Here is a 22,034-nt window from a genome sequence, read left to right on the forward strand (position 1 = left end):
AGTAATTACTAGCACTAATTACATAAGAAAGAAGCCAAAATTGAGAGATACCAAATGGTCCTTACATGCTCCTATACAATCAAGACGAATAGCTTATCAGTCATGGATGTGTACTCAAGACACAGTAGACTATAGTTCTATCTTGAAGCTATGTATGATCATAACTTTTTAAAAATCTTATTTTTAAGTGCTTTAAGAGTTTGTTTTGCTAATTCATTTTTAGCAAGCTTGTAAATTAGATTGTGAAGTCAATGAAGAAAGGAGAATAGTCCTTATGTCTTACCTAATCCATCAAACCATGTAATTTTGAGGTCAAAAGACTATAAAGTAAAAAAGCTCCAAAGACCTTGAAATATACAATTCAGACGTACGTGTCTCACTATTTGGTGAAATTCCTATTAAGAGAAGTATGGTGTATGTGCATGTGTATGAATTCATATCCCTTTTTATGCAAAAATAGGCATCACAAAAGGAATTGGGCAAGGCAAGTAACCTAGCCATGAGCAAGTTAACTAAAGCTATGCTTAAAATCTAAATTTACATATAGGGAATGCAAATGGTAAAAGAATTAGAGCTCTCATTATAAATTACTTGAGATCCTTCAAAACGTGTGATGATGCTTCCCTTCAAGGTGGTATGAGAGCTATGTGAAGCCTTTAGAAGCTAAGTACAAAAGGATTTGTGTGCTGTTGTTTGGGGGGAGGGGGGGTTGCTGCATAGCAATTAGCAGAGAATAGAGGCAAAGTGTGTACTAAAAGCTTGCACAATTCGTACATGCAGAGATCTGAGGAGATGAGGTGTGCTGGGAATCAACAAAATTGATTGTAAGAAGAAAGTTGCCAAAAGAAATTGCATAGTGACTTCATCTCCAATCATCCGAATGGTCCAAATTTTATGGACCCCATAAAGTTTTTCTTTTCAACTGTTTAGCTCTAAAGCTTAAGTCCACGCCTCACAAGGAAGTTCTCGTTCCTTGCCTTGGATCGCTACCCATTTTAAAGATGGCAGGACTCATTTTCCAACGCATTCAACCCACGAAGTGCAGAAAAGAAAAGGATGTTCACCTTATATTAGATGATTTGTTTCCACATACAAGCTTTAAAATTTTCCACCAGATGTGAGTCTAAAACTTGAACAAATTTTTGTGAACTTTGGGTACCAAGCGACATGTCAAAGAGATGCGGGTGCCGTTTCTCTTGACTACACCAAAGACATCCTTTAGGGAACCCTCTTTATCACAAGCCAAGTCATCACGACACTTGATCTCATCGACATCCATTGGATGAATGGGCACTTCTCCCAAGAACTCCTCATTGTGTGTCTGAAGTTTGTCCATATTCACAATTGTTTTGTCCACTCTATGCTCGATGGTTTCACTGATTCCATGCAGATAATCTGCCAACAGCTAGCAATGCAAAACATTAACTTCTATCAAAAGCCTTCAACACAACTTTCAATACACACATTGTCACACTCGGGCTCCCATGAAGGATGTAGACACTCTACATGCACACAACAACGAAGTTCTGCTGAATTGATCGCAAGAAGGCGAGTTTTTGAAGACTAATTGCTGAACTTTCAGCATCTTACCCTCCGCTCATAAAGGGACATGAAAGGACCCGCAAACAAGATAGCACTTACGGCATTAAAAGACCACTAAATCAGCATTTGCATTTCTAAGAACAAACCTTGATATGCAGCATCCTTAAAGACAAGTAGACTTCCAGGCATTAAGATCACAGAGACTCCTTCATGTACATTGCCGGGGTCCCCACTTTGACCCAGTAACTTTTGATGAGGAGTGAACTCCATAACTGCTGGTGAACCAAGGGATAGGATGGCAACTATGGGAAAATACGCAGGACCATCCTGATGCGGCTGCATAATTGGCAGAATAAGTGGGTGAAACCAAATACATACAACACTCATTGCATTCATTAACTCATAATGTGGAGAAAAAAATTACCATAATTCCTTGCCCAGGCAAATATTCATTGATAAGCACATGATTTAAAGGCGCTGGAAACAATCCCACATCTTTACAAATATTTCCTGTCAAATCAGAAAGCCATGGTGGCACTGCAACTACCATCATCGAACATCTCGTAGAGGGGCCAAACATACTACACATACATACATATTTCTCAAAGCAATGTTTACAAAATTTACACATATGACGTACATTGTTGTGGTAGCAGCCCTTTCTCATGCACGACCCCACCTGCAAACATACAACTTGTGAAATCTACATGAACATAAACCTTTGCTCCACTGAACATTGCTGACAATTTTTAAATGATCTCTTATACATTTTCTCTTTGATATCAAGGATTATAGAAACCAAACACAAGACAAACCATTACATACCCCAATTTTGTAGCCTTCGATTCTTTAATGATTTCCATTTTGTGCTTGAACCAGTATTGACCTGTTTCAGCTAGAACATGTTAAGGCACAGTGCACCTCAAAATTTTCACATATTTAAATCTCAAAAGCTGAAAGTTATTTCTACGATAAGTGCATTCGTCGGAATTAGAAGCGAAAGATCAAAAAATCAAAGTCTGCAGGATCCTGAAGTGAATGAAATTTGGTCAGTAATTTCCAACCCACACATGAATGTGAGAGTGACTAGTGTAAATAGAGAGAGATCGCTCTCAATGCAGATAGGTAAGTCTTGGTGTGGAGAGGGAGATCTGCTAGAGAACGATAATAATAGCTCTAACGGAGAGAGTCGCAGGGCTGGATGGCTCTAGCGGAGAGAGAGAGAGAGATCCCGAGCGGGTATCGTTCTAAAAAATCACATGACCTTGGGTTGTGGTGAAACCCTAATCCTGTTGGCCTGCTTCTGTGTTAAATGCCATACACTTGCCCAACAAAGCACCCCTTGCCCTCGCGACCTGTCCATGCCACCGCTCTTGTTGCTGCAGGCCTCTATCATAGTGCCCCCTATCACCAGGACGTGTATTTTTCCTGTTGCCTTCTTTAAAATATGTCCTACATATTTTTATTTATCTTATTTTTACTTGTTTTCCCCGGAACCCTTGAAAAGGACGGCTGCGACCGAACGGGTTTCTCACATCGAGAATCTAGGTCGGTCAGTCTGGGACAAGTCGGACCAGTTAGCACTGAATTGATGAGTATGGAAGCCTATGTGCGCCAGATGGAATTTGGGCCACTCGGCAAGTCACAACTTTATAAGTCGGTAAGTACTAGGAATTAAACCAAAAGGAGCAAATTGGACACATGGCAATAGAGAGCAACCTGCACGTCAACTCACTCTCTCCAAAAGTCTCATCCCAAGAGGGGGCGCCTGAAATTGAAGTGGAGGCTGATTTTTAACTTAAGTGCATTTACAGAGTGTGTGTGAGTAGTGGGTGCAAGTTCCCAACTTTAATGAAAAGCTTGCCTTCTCCTTTGTCTCATGTAGCACATTGATTTGCTCTTGCGCATCTCTCTCCCCCCTTTGCACATATGGTAAGAGTGAGTTGACCTGCAGGTTGCTCTCTACTGCCATGTGTCCAATTTGCTCCTTTTCCACTATTTGGGCTACTCAGATGATCATGTACAGTTTTGAGGGTTTTACGTGCGTTTGCCAAGGCAAGAGCCTTCTGAACACGTACCGGATTAGCTCCCCCACAGGTATGCACGGTTCCATCGCGAAAGATTGCAAATTTCTAGAGTTTTTGTCGCAAAGTGATGACGTGGCTGCCAGAAACCCTAATTCTGCTGAAACCCTAACCTAAAAACAAAAACCCTATTTCTGCCCCAAAACCCTAATTCTGTTGAAACCCTAATCCTGCCCTAACCCTAACCCTGCTTTGCTAACATGGCGGGCTGACAAGTGGCCTGCTGTACGGACACCAGCGCGATTACGGAAAGCTAGGCAGATTTTTGGCATTGCTTTTGCTTTTGCGAGGGCTGTTTTTTATTTATGCTTTTGGCATTGCTTTTCCACGCAATGGGAAAAGAGAAAAAGCCTCTTTGCTTTATTTCATTTAAGCAAGAGAGAGAGAGAGAGAGAGAGAACCTCTTCATATGGAATGAGAATCGCTCGCTACTGTTGAACGCCCCCCCCTCCCCTTCTCGCTGCCCCCCGCCCCCGCCTGCCCTTGCGTGCGACAGCCCAGCCCACCCCACCCGCCCCCTACTGCCCGTACCCGTCCGCTGCCTTCATCTCGCGCTGCCCCCCCCCCGCCCCGCCCCCACCCGCTACCTCTTGAAATCCCGCATGCTGCCAGCCTTATCCGATCCTCCCCCCTGTCTTCTTCTTCACCGAAGGCCCCTGCACTTGGCTCTGGCAGCACTGTTTCTTCGGACAGTGCTCGGCGCGTCGGTTGCAGAGTCTCTTCACCGTCCGCTTCTTCGCCACAACAGTAGACACAGATGGACGCTCCAGCTCCGCCACACAGGGACTCATCCGAAGCCCCCTCGCCCGACCCCGCTGAGCCCACCATTCGACTTGCTCTTTCACCGACAGAGCAAGCGAGCCTAGCCGCAGAGGTAGAGCACTTGCAGGCGACTTCTGTCATCTGCAAGATTCTCGGCACCCGACCTAGCAGAGGAGAGCTGCGTGACCTTCTCCAGGCCCGCCTTCTCGCAGAGGTGGGCAAGATCCTGGACGTAGAGATGCTCGGACGAGGTTACTATCAGATCGAGTTTCAGATCTCGGAGATGGCGTCCAAGGTCATCACCATGAGTCCATTGACCATCCGAGCAGCACGAGCCCACTTTCGACATTGGCGACATGGTTTTGACCCTGCTTCGGATGTTCTAGTAGAGGAGAAAGACATCCCCATCTCCGTTTGCTTTCCGGGTTTGCAGAGGGAGTACTTACCACTTTTGTCCAGGATCGGCGGCTCAGCCATTGGGACTGTCCTAGAGACACCTCGCACGGCAGCCTCAGTAGCTACCAAGGCGGCTGGCATTCCCTCAGTTCGCGTTTTGGTCAGAGACACTCACACGCTCCCGAAGGTTATTCTTCTGTCTCGGGTGAGTGGGGGTTGGTTTAGACAATGTGGAGTATTCGGGCCTCCCGAACCAGTGCTTCATTTGTCGACAGATGGGCCATCTAGCGAAGGCCTGTCCACAGAGGAGGCCTCGACCTACACCATAGCCTCAACCCCAGCCTGCAAGGGCTGGCCAACAGACACAGACAGAGACACAGCGCACACATGCAGAGCCACCCTCTAAGCCTGGGGCTCCAGCGGAGGAGGGATGGCAGCAAGTCTGTGGTCGACGACGACAGGGGCCACAGCGACAACCTGGCACTCAGAGTGGTCCTCAGGCGCCTACTCAGCAGCAGTGGGTTCCCACTAGTCCTCTTGAGCAGGATGAGGTCCCTGCTCCAGCCCCCACCCCAGCTTCAGTCTCGACAGTCCCTCCCCCCCCAAAGTTCCCCCCCTCTTCCTCATCCTCCCCCCCGCCTCCTGCTCCCGCCGCCTCTCCCCCCCGCCCCTCCACCTCTGTCGCTCCCCCCCCGCCCTCTTCTCCACCGCTCCCCCCTGCTCCTTCTTCACCCCCTCCCGCTTCAATTCCACAATCGTCCCAGGGGGCAGGGCCTTCTCCGGCTGCTAGGAGATCTCTTGGCAGCGCCTTTGCCACGAGTCGCTTGGCGAGAGAGGGACAACCTTTCTTGCAGACCCCTCTACAGGTACAGACGTCTCCCCTGGCAGCTATCCCTCGTGGTCTGACGAGCATTGACATCCGGCGCCGATGGGACTTCTTCGACTACGACTTCACTCGTTTTCTCGGCAACCCCTCAGCAGACCATGAGGCAGCCTGCTTCAAGGTCCATGTTCTGTTCCTTGCAGCTAGGGGGACAGAGGCCTTGGACTCAGCAGTGGGCTTCTCCTCTCCCCTTTGCGGTAGGGACCAGACTGAGTGGACTCTCGACTCAGTGTCGGGATGGTTGCACACACAGGTCCTAGAGTTCTCTCACCACATGGGAGAACTAGGAGTTACAGACATGCTTCAGACTTTGTGGCCATTGGCCAAGTTTGTCGTGACACCTCCAGATTCAACAGGATGTAGACACATTGTGGTTTACTTCTTTGCCGATACACAATGCTTGCCATGCTATGTATACATTCATGAGGACTTCTGGACAGAGGAGGTTGCTTTACGTACGGCTTGCTCTGCTTGGGCTTGGGCCAGGCACTCGTTGCAGTCACGCCTATCTAGAGGAAGCTCGGATGCGGATTACTCCCCATCCAAGCCAACCTCGAAGATAGCCCGTCTAGCTGCTGCTGCAGCATCTGTTCTCTCTCGCTCCCCATGAGGATCGTCTCATGGAACGTGCAGGGACTAGGTGGGCCCTAGTTTCAGCGTCAGCGAGGCCGACTGCGTCAGAATCTTCAGCACTGCCTTGTGGGAGGAGAGATTGATCTCCTTATGCTTCAGGAGCACCATCTGTGTGAGAGCCGCATTAGACGTTGTGGTCAGCTCTTGCGTGGACGATATGATACTTTTTGGTCAGCTGCCTTTGGACCTGGAGGCATCCAGGGTGGGATATGTATGACTATTGCGGACTCCTTGCAGCAGGCCATTGTGGACAAAGGGATTATTGTGCCAGGCAGGGATCAGTGGATTACTATGCAGGTTCAGGGTTGCCTGGTGAGCTTCCTGAACATCTATGCGCCCAATGTGGCGGGTGCTCGAGCAGAGTTTTGGTCACAGATAGTTGAGTCTCTGCCGCAGGCAGAACACTGGTGCATAGGAGGGGACTTTAACATGTTGGAGGACCCTTCTGACAGGATTGGTGGTAGCCATGCTACTGTGCATGGAGTTGAGTTGGCAACTTGGGAGAGGTTTTGTATGACTCTGAGGGTCTTGGATGTTTGGCAGCACTCTAGTTTTGTGAGGCCCCCAGACAGCCTTGCCTTCTCTCGTTCGGACAGCAGAGTGGGAGGAGTGAATCTATCGCGGATAGATTGCTTCTACACTAGTGACCACTTCAGTGACTTGGGAGGGACAGTGGGCATTCTGGCAGGGACTTCCTTCTCGGACCATGCACCGGTGGTCCTCACAGTGGCAGACAGGCAGAGGAGTGGGAGCACGATGCTTCGCATCCCAGAGAGGGTCTTGTTGGACTCAACACTCAGAGAGCGGGTAGAGGCTCTTTGGACAGAGAGCTTGGACAGGCAGGATTTCTCCTGCTGACAGAGTGGCCTCAGGCCTTGCTCACATTAGCCGTTTTTTTCTCCAGGAGTCCCTGGCTCGCCAGGCTGCAACGAGAGAGGAGGAGCAGCGTCTCAGATGGGGCATTGCTTCGTTACAGAGGATGCAGGAGCAGCATCCAGACAGTCCTTGGTTGGAGGAGTAGCTACAGCAAGCTCGACAGGAGCTTGTTAGCACAGAGGAGAGGCGACATGAGTTTGCTTTCCACCGACAAGCATCTCAGTGGACCCAGGTGGGCGACAGAGTGACTGGTGCTTTCTTTGAGGCAGTGGGACCTCAGTATTCGCATGCCAAGGTCAGTCAGTTGAGGAGGCCCGACGGGTCAGTTGCTTCTGAGCCCGAGGATATGCGTACAGTTGCTACTGACTTCTACCGTGAGTTATTGTCTGCAGAGTCCCAGTCAGAGCGTCAGGATGCATGCAGGGAGCAAGTTTGGGCACAGATGCCTTGTCTTGTGACTGAGGAGATGCGTCAGAGGCTTGAGCTGCCACTACAACTTGAGGAGTTGTACACAGCTCTTAGGGCCCTCCCCCGTGGTAGCTGTCCAGGTGAGGATGGGCTCTCTCCCGGTTTTTTCTTGGAGTATTGGGACCTGCTTGGCCCAGATCTCTGTAGTGCTTTTCAGTACATTTTGCACACAGGAGTGATGCCTGACAGCATGAGTGAGGGCTTGAAACTACCTCATTCCCAAGGAGGGTGGCTCCTTGGATGAGATTCGACAGTGGCGCCTCATCACCATCCTCAACTCAGCCTACAAAATTCTTGCCAAGGCTCTGAGTTTGAGGATTCAGCCACTTCTAGAGAGCCTTATACATGGGACTCAAATAGATTTTGTCAAGGAATGCAGTATCCTTGACAACATCTTTACTTTTTGGGAGGCTTCTGCCCTAGCACGGCTCCGTGGTGAGGACTTAGTGATTCTTCTTCTCATACGATAGAGTTGACTAGGATTTTCTAGAGGGCACTCTACGCAGGATGAGCTTCTCAGATGCTTGGATCAAAGGGGTGTCAGCTTTGTACAGACAGGCTCACAGTCAGGTACTTTTGGCAGGAGGTAGAGGTGATCGCTTCATGCTCACACATTCGGTCAGACACGGCTGTCCTCTTGCCCCCTTCCTCTTTCTGTTCTATGCGGAGGCGATGAGCAGGTTTTTGGTGTCACAGCAGGTTGGTCTACGGGGCTTAGCACTCCCTATTCGGGGAGATGAGCTACTGGACGCTGAGTTTGCCGACGACTCAGCCTTGTACTTAGATGGCTAGGAGGCCAACCTTCACAGGTGTGAGCAGGCTCTGGAGACCTTCTGTTGTGCATTGGGCGCACAGATCAACTGGAGAAAGACAGTGGCTTTCTCGGTTGGTAGTGCTCATGTGCCCGATTGGATGCCAGGAGAGGGCTTTAGGTGGATTCCCCTAGGGACTGTAGGTCAGTACTTGGGCTGTCAGGTTGGTTTGGACTTGTCTCCGGAGCAGCAGATTGCTCCCCTTCTCCTGTCTATCAGGAGAAAGTTGTTACATTGGATCTCAGCACGACTCTCTTTGGCTGGACTATGTGGTACATCACTTCTTGCTGGATCGTCTCGAGTTCTTGTATCAGCCAGGTAGAGAGGCTGATCAAGAACTTCCTTTGGTCAGGACATGACACTCAGATAGCCCGAGCCAAGTGGCTTGGCAAGTCATCACTCTTCCTTGTTCACAGGGAGGGCTTGGGATCATTGACTCAGCATAGCAGAGCAGAGCCCTTCTTGGGAAGTTCATCGTCAGAGGACTCCTTCCAGGTGAGGAGCCCTAGAAGGAGTTCTTGCTACAGCAACTTCGTGCTAGGGTGCCTCAGGCAAGAGGCCCCTGGCAACCTTTGACCAAATGGATCTTCAACAAGACATGCGTAGAGTTGGTTTGAGCAGGAGACTAGAGGACGCTTCGTTGTGAGTTTGCTTCGCTCTTGGGAGCTCTTGTGGCGAGGCCTAGAGCAGAGACAGCCTACTTGCACGAAGGAGCGCCTACGGCAGCCCCTTGTCTGGAACCCCATGGTTAGCACTCAGAGAGGCCACTTGGTTGGTAGTCGGCCCCATGTTTCCTAGGATCCCATGGCAGCGGGTCCAGCGCGCTCTTTAGGTGACTGGTTAGAGTTCCCAGGCTTGTCAGAGGAGGTGCAGGGTTTCCAGCTACAAGGCATGAGAGGGGTGTAGAGCATGTGCCAGGACATCTCAGAGGCAGTTCCAGTTGAGTGGCTCATGCCTCTCGAGCCAGTAGCACCCAGGTGGATGGGAGCCTTCACACGACTGGAGGTTCTCATCTCAATCAAGGCCTGCTCAGAGACTGTTCCATCCTTTTTCTTCGAGCTTCAGGGTGGGGGACGCCTACAGCGAGTTGCAGTAGAGGGCCCGCAGGTGGCAGAGTGCTGTTTTCAGAGGATCCGAGTAGTGGGCATCTGTGGGAGGACTTGTGTCATAGATCCTGACCCAGCAGCTCTTGAGACTGGACAGTGGAGGCTATGGGCTTGGGAGTGTTGTCCACTGGCACGAGTACAGTGGGATCCTGGTGAGTGGCTCTGGAGGGACCTCTTCTCTTCTGCAGACCACCCAAGAGTCCCGTTCTTTCAGTACACTGTTCGACTGGGACGTCATATACTAGCAGCACACAGAGAGGTCCGCCCCGCTGCAGCACCTCATTGGCACGAGGAGGGTCTCACAGCTGAGTTCTTGGCAGCCTTCTGGGAGAGGTTGTGGGACTCCAGACAGCCGAGGCGAGTGACCTTGTTTCAGTGGCTGGTCGCACACAGAGCTACAGCAGTTGGGAGCTAGCTAGTGCATAGTGGTCTCTCGGTCGCATGTGCAGCTTGTGACCATCTTGTGGAGTCAGCGTCACTGTCTCTGGGACTGTCCCTCGGCCCAGCAGGTGTGGCTACGAGTTCTTTTGCTGATGCTTGCTCTCTCCACGGCTCGACTGTACACTTGGGGAGCATCGGCTTGGTCCACCCTCACGGGCCCGGCACTTCAGTTTGAGCTATCTTCCACCAGCAGGATGATCAGGAGGGGCGACCTACATTCCAGCCTGCTACAGAGCCTACTCCACAGGAGTGGTGCAGTGAGAGAGGAGTGTTGGGAGCTCATCAGTGGCCTGACACTCTGGTTCATCTGGCGGGCCCGTTGCTTCCGCATCTTTGAGGCTCGCCCTGTGCCACCAGCAGAGACTGTTCGCGATTTTTGGCTAGAGCTGATCCATACTCTCAGAGAACAGCTTGAGGGACTACAGGGCAGCTCCGACCGCATGCGGGAGCGCAAAGAGGCTTTCCTTCGACTCTGGCGTCCTGGGCCTTTTTACACCATGGTCCAGGGTGTACTCCGATGGCATTACCGACCACCTGTGTGGCTTTTCCCTCCCCCCATTTCTTGATTTAGCCCCATTGTACATATGTTGGTTTGTTCATTGGGAGAGTTTCCCATCATGGTTGTTGTAGCCCTCTCTTGAAGGATCTTTTTCTCCAAAAAAAAAAGAGAGAGAGAGAGAGAGAGAGAGAGAGAGAAGAAAAGCCTCTTTGCTTTATTAAAAGAAAGAGAGAGAAAGAACTTTTGCTTTATTTTTCAAAGCTTTTACTTTAAGCTTTTGATTTTCAGCTTTTGGGGCTCTGCTTTTGGCAACCCTTGTACTCTTTAAATAAGTGGGTAGGCCACTCACAACTCAGAGCATCTGGACGCAGAGTCTGAGTGTGAGCGTCTGCCCGCACTCTTGTACTTTGAACTCAGATTAATATAAAAAGAAATACCGAAAGGGGGCGCCAGTCTTTGGGGCCAATATCTCTAGGCACGGAACTCCGCCGGGCCAGTGTCGAATAAATTGTGAACTGTGAATTGTTTTGAAGTGGTTATTTGGTGCTGCCACGGTAGATTCTCGACTTGGAGTGTCCAAGTCTGTTACAGTGGTATCAGAGCACGGCCGATTTCTCTTCTACGGGAAATCCGGCCCCAAATTTTTTTTCCCGCGGCACCTATGGCTTCACACAAGGATCAGTCGACTCCCTTTGCATCCAGAGATGTAGAAAGGGATCACAACAAAGATTCCGGAAAGGAGTATGGCCCGCCTCGGCCTACTCAGGCGGAGCATCGAGAGATGGAGCGTCGTCAATTGATCGACGATGCAACAAAGATGATGCTCAATTTTGCGAAGGACCCAAAATTTGCAAAATATATGAGCGAGACTTCTTTCCAGGAAGTGCACGCGCAGTGGCAGAAAACACGATACCACCCCCAAAACCCGCTCTCAAGAAACCTTCTGCTCACAAGAAATATACAGAGAAGGAATTAGAAGAGGTGGTTGATGCGCGAATTGCTCAGCTTTTTGACGCGCAGAACAAAGCTAAAAAGGACGGCAAAAAGCAGAAGAAAGGCACTGACTTCTCGGGTTATTTGGGTCGTCAGTCGACATGAAAAGACAAAGAAACAGAAAAAGCGTGTACCCAGTTCTTATTCTTCTTCTTCTTCTGACAGTTCTTCTAGCTCATCTGATTCGAGCGAAGAAGACCGAAAAGGCAAAAAGCGAAGCAAGAAGCAACGCTTCGGAAAGGGTAAGAGAAAGGCAAAGAAGTCTAAATCTCGCCCCGTGAGTGACAGTTCTACTGAGGACTCGTCTACAGACAATTCGGACTCTGATGACAGCAACTTTTATGCAAATAAGAATAATTTTTATAAAGACAACCAGTATGATTTTCTGGAAGACAAAAGCAAGAAAGTCCGGGAGTTTAAAGAACGTGGACAGTCAATTAAATTTGACACGTTTTCAGGATATAGAGATGCTTCGAAGGCTTTGTCTTTTGTACAGCAATTTGACATCGCTTTCGCGAGAGGACGTTACTCAGAGCACTCTTAAGATTCAGAGAGCTGCCTCTTACTTTAAGGGGAATGCTTGAACTTGGTGGTCCACGCTTCTATTAAGCAAGACTGCGCAAGTTAAATGGCTGAAATTCAAGAGGCTTTTTATTTCTTCTTGGTTGACTCGAGAGTATGAACGTGATATACGAACTGCTTGGAACCATCTTCGGATGACCAAGAAAGATACAGTGGACGCTTATTGCGAGAGATTTTGGAGCTCTTTTCTACCCGCCTCTTCATTTAAGAAGATCTCATTCAAGGAACAGATTGAGCGGTTTACCTTGGGTCTACCTACAGCGATCCGAGACCACTGCTTGGAACAGAAGTCAGCTTCCATTCAGGAGTTGATGAGTCATGTGAAACGGGGTTTTGCCATTCACTCTGGTAGTCCGACTTACCCCACCAATGAGATCATGACACAAAGAGCTGAACAGACTTTGACAAATGAAAGTAGAAAGAGAAAGAGCAACTCAGAAAACAAGGATGCACGACCCAAGCTTACTCCTCAGGAGCGGGCTCGCTACATAAAGGAGGGGAAGTGCTTTGAATGCGGGGAAACCGAGCATATCTCCGCGAAATGCCCTAGCAAGGCACCTAATGAACAGGATGAAGAAAGGCTAGAAAGTTCTAAAGCAGCTGAGAGACGTGGCAGTTTTGCGCGAATGACGGGTACGATGATCTAAAACTGCCTCTGGTTCTCGAGGAATATACTCAGTTTGCATATCTTGCTATACATTTTCCTCGATGGGCACGACAACGTCGGCTTCGCCCAATTTTAATTTAAGGCGGCTGACATGAAATACTGGATGTATACTAACATCCTAAGGAAGAGCCAATTTATAGGCAACTTGGCCAATCTTCTTTGTGATCAAAAACGGACCACAATATCTAGCTGAAAGCTTATAATGCTTTCCTTTCGCTTAGTTTTGGAATCCTTGGGTATCTTCAGATAGACCCATTGTCCCACCTCTAGAGTCCTTGGAGACCTCTTTTGATTAGCATAAGTAGTGACTCGATCACGAGCCGTTCTTATACTATCCTTAGCCAATCCGAGCATTTCTTGCATGTCATACAAAAAATCACAAGCTTTGCGTTCCTTGACTTTTTCTAAGCCAATAGCAATTGGGAATTTAGACTCGAATCCATATATCAACATGAACGGGCTAAATCCACTAGCAGAATGCTTGCTACTATTATAGGCAAACTCTAACTGTGGAAGATACCTTTCCCAATCAGACTGCCTGTGAGAGAGACATAAGCTCCCAACATGTCCTCTAACGTCTAATTCATCTGCTCAGTTTGTCCGTCAGACTCAAGATGGTCGGAAGACGACATACTCAACTTCATCCGAAGATGAGCGAACATATCTCGCCAAAATCGGCCAGTGAACTTAGTATCTCGATCACTGACAATATCTTTTGGCAGACCATACAGCTTATAAAGCTGATCGACAAATAAAACCGCCAACTCATGGCTTTTTATTGTCGACTTGGTTGGTATAAACTTTGCCATTTTTGTGAGTCTATCGACCACAACCCAAATAGCGTCATTGTCCCGACTAGTATTTGGCAAACCAACGATGAAGTCCATGGAAATACTCTGCCACTTGGCATCTGGGATTTCCAATGGATGTAGCAGGCCAGCTTTCTTAAGGCGCTCTGCCTTATTGACCTGACACTGAGCGCATCGCTTCACATAGCTCTCTATGTAAGAGCGCATTCTTGGCCAATAGAAATATCGCTTGACCAAAGCTAAAGTTCTCTGAATGGCTAGGTGCCCAACGCTAGGAATATCGTGGCATTCGCACAAAATCCTTTGTCGAATCTCGTCGATTTCCGGCACGCAGACTTTACCATTTCTGAACAATAGTCCACCTTTAATGGGATATTGTCGTTCTCTCGTCTCTCCAGCATGACTCACTCGGGTCTCCAGATCATCCAAGCCTGTACGCGAGTCATGCCCCGCTTCGACCTCGTTCCATATCTTGCCAAAATGGCCATCAGAACGACATAGCCTCGGAGAGCCAATTAGTATATCACCTCCAACATAGTAAATACCATAGTCACGTAGTGTCAAAGCTATCAATGTGACCAATTTTTCAGTAGTAAAAATCGTTCTATCAAGAGGTTGGTTGCAATTCTACATATGTGATGGACTAAGCTTAACCAAATACCAAGTTTCATTGGTTGGCCCTGATCTTTTGCATCATCACAATTCATGCATTGCCAAAAGGCCAACAGACAAATGTGCTCCAGACATGGATAAAACCCCACCAATAACAATCCGAAATGTCTGAAAACACTATGTTGCAAATTTGATGTTAAATCAAACAATCTCCTATTAGGGATCCATTGTAAATGTTTTATAACCGTTTGGTTTTTATGTGTGCAAGGGCGCGGGCGCATGTGTGTGTGTGTGTGTGTGTGTGTGTGTGTGTGTGTGTGTGTGTGTGTGTGTGGGCGTGCGTGCGTGCGTGTGTGTGTGTGTGTGTGTGTGTATCGTGAACCCTCTGCTGTCCTGTCGCGTTTTCTCCTGTGCGCTGCCAGTGTGCTGTGCCAGCGCCTCTGGGTGTGTGTGACTGTGGGTGGGTCAGCTCGTCTGCACGCGCATCTGCCCTGCTGTCGTGGAATTCCCTGCACGCTGCGCGCAGCAGCAGCCAGTGACTGTTGTCTGCGTGACTGCCCCTGCACGTCCCTTACCAACTGTGCTCTCCTGCTAATCGCTGCTGCAAAGTGCAGTCCTGCCCAGCCAGTTTAACAGTGACAGAGCTGCAGGTTTCGTATGTCCTCTGGTGGCCGGTGATGTTCTGTCGGGTCTAGCTGTGCAGGACCAGAAAAGACCAGCGGGACAGTTTTGTATACAGGTTAGAGTTTCAGTCAAGCCTCAGTTTTTTGGGCAGAATTCGACAGATGTCTATTTCTGTGGTTTTGGTTGCTGCCCTATGTGAATTATGTACAGAGCTGTGGTAAGTCAGTAATTTGCAAAAGGTTTTCTTCACAAGAGATTGTGGAATCGTCTTGCCGATCAGTTTTGTTCGAAGTAGGGGTTTCTTTTTAATTTATGTTTGACTCACTGTGCGTCTTTAAGCGTCGGAAAGCGATGGAACCAACGTCGGAGGCAGCTTCTGAGATCAAGGCATGCTTGTATGAGGACTTTGAGGAGGCTCGACAAGCATGGAATGGTCAGGCGCCTGCTCTTGAGGTGCGCATTCCGGTACAGGACCTCATGGACCCAGTTGCGCAGTACGCTATGAACGCAGTTATTCTGTTTTTCCCTGGGAAAATGCCTACTGCGCAAGATGTCGGCCAATGGGTCGATTTTCTCCTTAAGCGACAAGCTGTCCGTGGTGTCTACTTCGGGGCGCGTGGCTTTTATAAAGTTTTGCTTGCAGATATAGAAGCTCGAAATCTTTTGCTTGAGATGTCCCCCCTCTTTTTTAATACGCAGATGACACATGTTCTCCCATGGGCGCTCACTAAAGATTACCAGAGTCTGATTCGTCACAAATGCCCGGTGTGGGTGGAAATTGTTGATTTCCCCCGCACGTGGAGACATTTCTTGCCATTGTTGGCTACGCAGCTTGGAAAGGTTATCTGCCCTCCCAAATTGGATGCGAATACCAACAGGTTTTGTATTCTATGGGACACGGACAAGATTACCCCTGAGGGTATTATGGTTGATTCAGGTGATCCATGGGTTGGCAAGCGCCCCTTTAAACTTAAATGGGGAAAATTTGCGAATTCATGTTTTCGTTGTGGCAAGTTTGGTCATATGCAATCCGAATGTCCAGAGCCGGTCTTGCAACCCCCTCCTTCTGCTATTCCTTTGTCCACCTCTATCCCTACTGGAAAACCCACAAGTGAAGCCAAGCAAAGCGGAGTTTCTACTGCTAAAGTGACTTCGAATGTGGATAAAGGGAAAGGCAAGGTACAGCAAGTTTCTGATCTTGGAAATGGGACTGCTACTAAAGGCAAAAATGTTGGACATGCTGATGTCAACACGTGGGTGGTGCCGAAAAAAGTACTGAAAATTCGCACGCCACTTTCTTCTCATAATTACGTTCCTTCTGTTAATGCTAACAAGAATGCATCGTTTAAGCAACTTCCATGCAATGATAATCGCACGCTGATTGACGCATGGGACAAAGCGATGCACTCTTACAAAGATGTACTCCTCAGTGAGGCTTCCACATCGCATGTGAACAATGTGAGACACGTTTCCAGCCCTGACTCAGAGGATGGGTCCTCGTACGGATGTAGTGGATGGAGACGTGTCTATGGGCACCTCCACTTGATTTTGATCCTTGTTGCTTTTGTACATATGTTTTCAATGCAAAGTCATATTAAATGCATCTCATACAATGTGCGTGGGTTATGCAATCTTGACAAATGGCCGCTGACCTAGCACTATGTACATACATGTAGGGCAGACATAGTTGTATTGCAAGAGCACAATCAGCACGAGTTTGCTGGTCAATGCTCCTATCTTGCCGGGTATTGGATTGCGTATGCTGGCTCGCAAAATTTCTCTGGTGTATTGATGATGATTCGACATGAGCTTCAGCCTGTTTTGTTATACAATGATCCGCATGGTCGGTGGATGGTTGTACAGTGTTTGTTGAATGGTCGAGTTCATGAATTTGGAGGTACATATGCATTTACGGCCTCTGAGCAAAGAGCTGCTTTGTGGCGGGAAATCTCCTCTCGCCCATGGACATCGAATGCCTTTCTGTGTGGAGATTTCAATAATACTCCTCGTTTGCTTGACAATACCACAGGAAATTCGCATATGCTGCTTGCAGAGAAACACAATTGGGATCATTTTGTTGCCGCTGCGCAAATGATTGATATATGGCGTTGTTTGCATCCTGATGCCTCCGGTTTCACTTTTCAGCATGCTGCTAACTTCTCTTATAGAGCGCGATTGGATCGTTGGTATTTGCTTAATGGACAACAGTATGAAGAATTTGTATGTGACATGAGGATAGATTATGCTCTGCAGCTTTCGGATCATTATCCTCTTTTGCTGTCGTATTTTGGACAGTCTATTTGTGATCGGCCTCTTCACAGGAAACGTTTGTTGCATGTTAATAATGCCTATCTTACTCATGAAGCTTTTCGTCATATGGTTGTAGATATTATTCCTCCGCTGTTGGCCCAAATGCATATTGATTTGGATGCTGCTTGGTATCGTTTTGTCATGCGAGTACAAAGTGTGATTTCTGACTATGGTAGGCAGCATATGCAGCGCATTCGGGAGAATGTTAGTGATGCGAAACAGGTTAGTTAACGATTACAACAATTGGTTGATTTCCGCCCATTGTCTGATTCTGAAATGACGGAGTTATGTGAAGCTAAAGTGTATTCAGCAAAATGATAAGCGGAAGCTTGCTAAGTGGCAGACGCGTGCACGTCAACAGGCCTTTATGGATAAAGGTTGTGCTTCGAAGAAATTTTTTAAGCATTTGCATCATTCGAGAGTTACACAGTCGATTAAACGGGTTATGCTTCCCTCGGGTGATTGGACTACTTCCAAGAGGGAACTTGCTGAGGTTATGGTTTCACATTACCGTAAGGTGTTTGCTGCTCCATCTCAGCCGTCTTCGGCAGCTTCTCGAGCGCGTGAATTGTTGCTTTCTTATGTTCGTCCGATCTTATCTTCGCAGGAGGCACACTGCCTTGAGGATCCTTTCTCTGTCGCCGAATTGCATGCTGCCTTGCCTGCATTGGGTCGGTGGAGATCTCCTGGTTGGGATGGCCTTACTGTGGAATTTTTCCTCTCGTTTTGGGATGCTCTTAAGCAACCCCTGATCTTCATGATAAATGTGGCATGGGAAAAACAGAATCTACTAGTTTCATGGAAAGAGGGTTTACTTAAGTTGTTGCCCAAGCAAGCGCTTTGCGAGCAATTTTCTCATTGGCGGCCCATAACTCTGATGCCGGTGATATACAAGATTCTGGCTAAAATGTTGGTCCATCGCATCAAGGACTATTTGTTTACTGGACTTCATCAGGCTCAGTATGGTTTCATTCCTCGCCGTCAAATCATGGATAATTTGGCCAATCTTATGATTGGCATGGAATATGCTAAGTATACGCAACAAGATGTGCTGGTCATGCAAGTTGATATTGAAAAGGCCTTTGACACTGTGCATTGGGACTTTATTGCTGCCACAATGAGAAGTCTCGGGTTTGGTCCTTAGTTGGCCAATGTGGTTTATTTCTTGTATGACTGTAGTACGTCTTCGAGAATTCTGGAAGGGGAAGTGACAGAATCGTGGCCACTTGGTTGTTCGGTTCGGCAAGGTTGCCCTATTAGTGCTTTGCTGTATGCAATTGCGTCTCATCCTTTGTTGATGTAACTTGATCACTTGACATCTACGCAGTGTCTTCATGGTTTGCAGCTACCTTCGGTTAATACTTTTATTGGGCAGGCTTATGCAGATGACTCGCTATTTATGCCTCGCAATCAGCAAAACGATGTTCAAGAGATTATGAACGCTTTGGAATTGTTTGCACTTGCGGCTGGTCTTAAAGTCAATTTCCGTAAATCAAAGCTCCTGCCGCTTCGTTCTTGTGATTGGCATGCTCTGTTGTGGCCAGGAGAGATTGTTCTTCCAAATGTAATCACTAGGCATTTGGGTTATCCAATTGGCTGGAATGTTACTCACAAGCAAAAAGTGGATTGGGTTATGAATCGCTTGAATGTTAAATTGCATTACTGGAAGCTTTCTACCTGGCCGCTCCATGTTCGTCTGTGAATTGTTCAGAGTATCCTCATGGCATATGTTCAGTTCTTTTTGCCATTGTTGCATTGGCCCCGACATTGTCTTGACTCTCTCATGTCGGCCATTTTGTCTCATTTATGGCAAACGCGTGCCCACAAGAAAGGTTTGCGCTTGATATCAATGGCAAAACTTTGTACACCAAAGCGATTTGGTGGTTTGAATATTTTGGACTTGCGTAGGCATGTCATTGCTAGGAAGGCTATGCTTTTGCCTACACTTGTGCATCAATCTCAACCTTGGACTCTTATGTTTGCACACTTGAGTCAGCATGTGGTTACATCTTCATTTGGTCACTGGCAATCATCCATGTGGGAGGCAATATTTGGTAAGTTGGATGGACACATTCCTGGATGCCCGCTTTCTTCCACCTTGCTTTCTGCATGGAAACAGGTTACAATTCATCTCTCATGGAATGCTCGGAGGGAAGGAAACTCACTTCGTGCAGAGAGCCTTCATTGGAGTCGGGTTTTTCCTCTTACTTTGGTCGACCGCTCGCCTCGTCAGGCGTATTTTCTTTCTTGCCGTGGCATTCGAGTGGTTGAGGATGTAGTGGATGCAGCTGGTTTTACTTTCGAGTTTCCATTTGCCGCTCGTCGCTTTGGATTGGGCATGCATTATCGCCAGTTTTGGAGAGAATTACAACAAATGTTGACAGGTTTTCTGCCCGTTTCACCTATGGCGGATGGTGATCGTATGTCTGACTGGAAGTTGGGAGATATGCCATTTCAAGATATTTCTGCTGGTCGAGCATATACTTTTCTTCTGCCTCGTCCATGGATTGCTGATCATTGCAACGTTATTTGGCACATGCATAAATCGGACATCTGGTGGCGCAGGATTATATCTGCAATATGGAAAAGCCGTTTGCCATTGAAAGAGCGATTGTTTCTTTGGCGGTGTTTACTTGGTGTGCTCCCAGTGGGTACCTTTCTTCGGAAGCGCCGTGTCGGCCCTTCATCGTGTGTTCGTTGCTTATCTGCCGAGGAGAATGTTTGTCACCTCTTGTGGGATTGCTGTGTCACTCGAGATTTCCTTCGTCAGGTATCTGCATGTGTGCGGCTACGTTTTCCCTCGACGGTCTTCCATAAGCGGTTTTGGGTTCTTGGCATCTTCTCGCCGGCGTTGCAAGGCTTTGCAGTCTTCTTCATGTGGGTCAAGTTTTGGGCATATTGGAGCATATGGCGACAGCGTAATGGCTATATGTTCCATAGCATACATGCGGATCCTCTCCCTTTCTTGAGGATTTCCCTTCGGCAATCTCTGCGGTTTGCCTTGGAAGTGGTGCTATGCCTTGGAAGTGGGTGATAGCACAGCGGAAATACATCAGCTTTCTTATGAATGCTTTTAGATATTTAGCTTTCTTATGAATGCTTTTAGATATTTTGTACAGCTGAACACTATTGTGTTCCTTTCCTTGTACATCTTTTTGGTGGGTTTTCCTCTCTTTGAGGTTTCCCCCAGTTAGTTAAATCAAATTGATTTACAAAAAAAAAAGTGTTTGTGTGTGTGTGCGTGAGAGAGAGAGAGAGAGAGAGAGAGAGAGAGAGAGAGAGAAGGCGCACGCCTGGTTTAGAAGTCGAAGCTGATCCTGTCGAGAGAGGTAGTCGGGAATGTAGAAGATGGTGGGCAGAGTGCCCACTCTGTACATTTCCAGCTCATCAGGGCTCATGCTATGCTATGTCCCAGACGTCGAAACTCCACTGTGTGTTGATAGAGATTAGAAGAAGATGAAGATATAAAAACTTATTAATGGCCTAAAAGACAGAGAGACATCACTTTGCTATGAATTAAAAGCTCATGGAAGATGTTTTTGGCTTTCTAAAAGAAGCCATAGAGGACCTCCCCATTATTTGGCACGGGCGTTTTCAAATGGGATCGACGGTGGGGGTCATTCGGGCCGTCAGATGCATTATTGCAAATTCGGGTGATCACATAAATTCGGGCCAGTAGGTAAATTCGCGTCCGTACCTTGAGCTTCGAACCCACAACCTCCCCCATGCGATGCATGTGCTCTAACCACCACGTCCGTATGTGTTCGTTGAAGTATGTGGCATTTCAATGCCACATATGTAAATGCGGGCCGGTTAGTAAATTTGGGCCAGTAGGTAAATTTGGGGCGCACAATTTTGTAAATTTGGACTGCACGATCTTGTAAATTTAGGCTGCCTGATCGCATGGCTCACAATGCACGCGCCTCACCTTTTTACCTTCACCCTTGATCCCATTTGAATATGCCCGTGCCATATAGTGTTGAGGCTTAGAGGAGAGCTGGGTTAGAGATACTTTCAATGTTTTCAATGATGATTGAGACTCATCATAAATGTTATTTCAGTTTTAAAATAGTAAATGGATCTTTTTATTTCACCTTTCATTTCACATCCTGACATGTCTTGACTTTTCTTGCATTCTATTGTTTTAAAATGTTAAAGTGAAGCTTCACCTTGCATAATTCTAGTAAATTCTATAGATACTAGTATGTGACCCGCGCGTTGTTGAGGCCAAGAAAATCATGGCAATTGTAGATCTCTCTCTCTCTCTCTCTCTCTCTCTCTCTCTCTCTCTCTCTCTCTCTCTCTTTCTCTCTCTCTCTCTCTCACACACACACACACACACACACACACACACAGTCTATCGAGTCATGACTGCAGGTGCTCCCACCTAATCCATCAGCTCTTTTTCCTCTCTCTCTATCAGCCCCAACACTCTGTGGCTTGAGCAAACCCATGTACACCCATTGCCTTGAGCACCCATTTTCTACTACCAAGCGCTCCCCACTGGCAAGCAGTGTATGTCCCTTGTTCAACTCTTCTTCACAACCAAGTTACTACAGCAAATGTTGCAGCATCATCACTTGGCCTATCATACCTATATGTGATCACCAATAGCTACCCTAGTCAAGTTCTTGGTTTTGGTCTTGGTAGCCCACCTCATTCTTTCTCTTTCTTTGTCTAGTTGCTAATGACAAAGTGCTCTCTCTCTCTCTCTCTCTCTCTCTCTCTCTCTCTCTCTCTCTCTCTCTCTCTCTCTCTCTCTCTGCACACATGGTGATGATGAACACACACACAGTGCACACGCGTATGCATACACACACACGCAAGTTGTCAGGCGTACAATGTTGGGTACTATAGTTTGCACGTTGTTGAAAAATGGTAGATTTGCACAATCTCTCTCTCTCTCTCTCTCTCTCTCTCTCTCTCTCTCTCTCT

General features: G+C 47.6%; 1 protein-coding gene across 2 annotated transcripts; it reads right to left on the bottom strand.

Annotated features, from left to right (window-relative positions):
• Positions 1-807: 807 nt before the first annotated feature.
• Positions 808-20,623, bottom strand: LOC147450301 (oxidoreductase). 2 transcript variants are annotated; one of them, XM_086519570.1, is made up of 6 exons: positions 20,393-20,623; positions 2,368-2,428; positions 2,183-2,221; positions 1,967-2,079; positions 1,689-1,878; positions 808-1,395 (listed from the first exon to the last, which is right to left on the bottom strand). In XM_086519570.1, exons 1-6 carry the CDS (start codon positions 20,495-20,497, stop codon positions 1,124-1,126), a joined length of 780 nt encoding a protein of 259 aa, XP_086375696.1. In that variant the 5' UTR covers positions 20,498-20,623; the 3' UTR covers positions 808-1,123. The 2 variants fall into 2 exon arrangements, with proteins under 2 accessions (XP_086375696.1, XP_086375697.1); XM_086519571.1 differs by having other exon boundaries at positions 1,967-2,221; positions 20,391-20,528.
• Positions 20,624-22,034: the final 1,411 nt, after the last annotated feature.

The sequence above is a fragment of the Adiantum capillus-veneris genome, chromosome 9, assembly GCF_014529385.1.
Source record: "Adiantum capillus-veneris isolate H3 chromosome 9, ASM1452938v2, whole genome shotgun sequence".
NCBI lineage: Eukaryota > Viridiplantae > Streptophyta > Polypodiopsida > Polypodiales > Pteridaceae > Adiantum > Adiantum capillus-veneris.

What these genes read in the sequence shown, in the direction of transcription:
- LOC147450301 (XM_086519570.1), bottom strand. Translation starts at nt 20,497, where the DNA reads ATGAGCCCTGATGAGCTGGAAATGTACAGAGTGGGCACTCTGCCCACC. An exon ending in AGCTTCGACTTCTAAACCAG is followed by an intron (nt 2,429 to 20,392) that starts GCGTGCGCCTTC and finishes TAGCTGAAACAG; the next exon opens with GTCAATACTGGTTCAAGCAC. An exon ending in TGCCTGGGCAAGGAATTATG is followed by an intron (nt 1,879 to 1,966) that starts GTAATTTTTTTC and finishes CCAATTATGCAG; the next exon opens with CCGCATCAGGATGGTCCTGC.